Consider the following 1,317-nt stretch of genomic DNA (forward strand, 5'->3'; position numbering starts at 1 on the left):
TATTCTAAAGAAAAATACATTTTTATTAGAAAAAATAAATCAAAATTGTAAATAAACAAATCTAATAGCTGTTCCTTCATCATTTAGTTTCCAATTTCAAAGGCCGCTTTAGAAAGCAGCCTAAGCATAAAATCTCTTTACACTTGATATAGGGGATGGTTATTACCATTTTGATAAGGTGGAAACTCAGGTGCAGTCAACTTCACGTGAAGTTGATAACTGAAAATTGTTAGATAAAATTTAATTAAATCAGTCAAATCATTTAACATCTTTCAATTATAATAGAATATAAAAAAATATTATAAAAAATGACAAATATAACAGAATGAAGCTGACTGAAAGGTGGCTTGTGCAGATTCTGAGGGAAAAGAATTTTAAACAAAGAATAGAGTGTGTGAGGATAGAAGATGGGGAAGAGATCAGTTACGAGAAGGCAACAGCAGCATTGAGAAGGGGAGCACATCATCTTTCCGCATTGCAGACGAGTCATGGCCATTGGCCTGCTCAAATTGCGGGTCCACTCTTTTTCCTTCCTCCCTTGGTAAGTACACAAGTAGAATACCATCAGATATTATTATTTTAAATTAATATTTAACTAGTAATAATTTATATTTATATTTATAAAAATTCACATATTTAAAACAAAATATTTTTTAAATTAAATCTGAAATAATGAGATTTGTTCTTGGTTTGAATTATTTGATAAAATAATCCTCAAAATCATAAACTTATATTTCACAACTCTTAGTGTGTGTCAAATATTTGAGGCAATGGTTCAATATATGAGGAAATTAGGGAAGTTGGGTGGAGTATGAATGGGTTAGAAAATGAAGATTTATTTACAATAAGAATTTTTTTTCGCAGATGTTGAAATATCATGATTTAATGCGTCACAAAGTACTGTTTTTAATGAAAGTAAATTCAAGTTAACAATTGAATTATTTTGTCCAACAATTGTCATGTTAGAGGTCAAGTATTAAATTCGTTCTTTTATATTATTTTTTCAGTCGCAATTTTTTTTAAGTGTTATTTTGGTGTTCTACACGACTCTGTGAATTTCAGAATAAAAAAGTAATTTTAGAATTTAGTTAGAGAAGAAAAATTAAATATACTAAAAAGAGGAATTCAAGTTAAAAATGTGAATTCACATACAATCCATTGTCGTAAAACTTAACTAGAGATGACATGATTGTAGCTATTAGTAAGGATAATTAATTAAGTAAAGTAAAAATTTAACAAAAAAATAGTTTAAGTTAAAGTAATTTTAAGTTAAAAAATGTAAAATAAGATAAATTTAAATTATTTTATACTGATCTT

At 27.0% G+C, this 1,317-nt stretch overlaps 1 protein-coding gene across 2 annotated transcripts in view; it reads left to right on the plus strand.

The window, feature by feature from the left end:
* LOC107638387 (beta-amyrin synthase) overlaps window positions 1-1,317 on the plus strand; it is a 6,845-nt gene that overhangs the window by 2,095 nt on the left and 3,433 nt on the right. For both annotated transcript variants that reach the window (XM_016341631.1, XM_021120296.1), the window contains exon 3: window positions 356-541. In XM_016341631.1, the coding sequence (XP_016197117.1) occupies window positions 356-541 (186 nt within the window). The remainder of the gene's footprint in view (window positions 1-355; window positions 542-1,317) is intronic.

The sequence above is a fragment of the Arachis ipaensis genome, chromosome B04, assembly GCF_000816755.2.
Source record: "Arachis ipaensis cultivar K30076 chromosome B04, Araip1.1, whole genome shotgun sequence".
Taxonomy (NCBI): domain Eukaryota; kingdom Viridiplantae; phylum Streptophyta; class Magnoliopsida; order Fabales; family Fabaceae; genus Arachis; species Arachis ipaensis.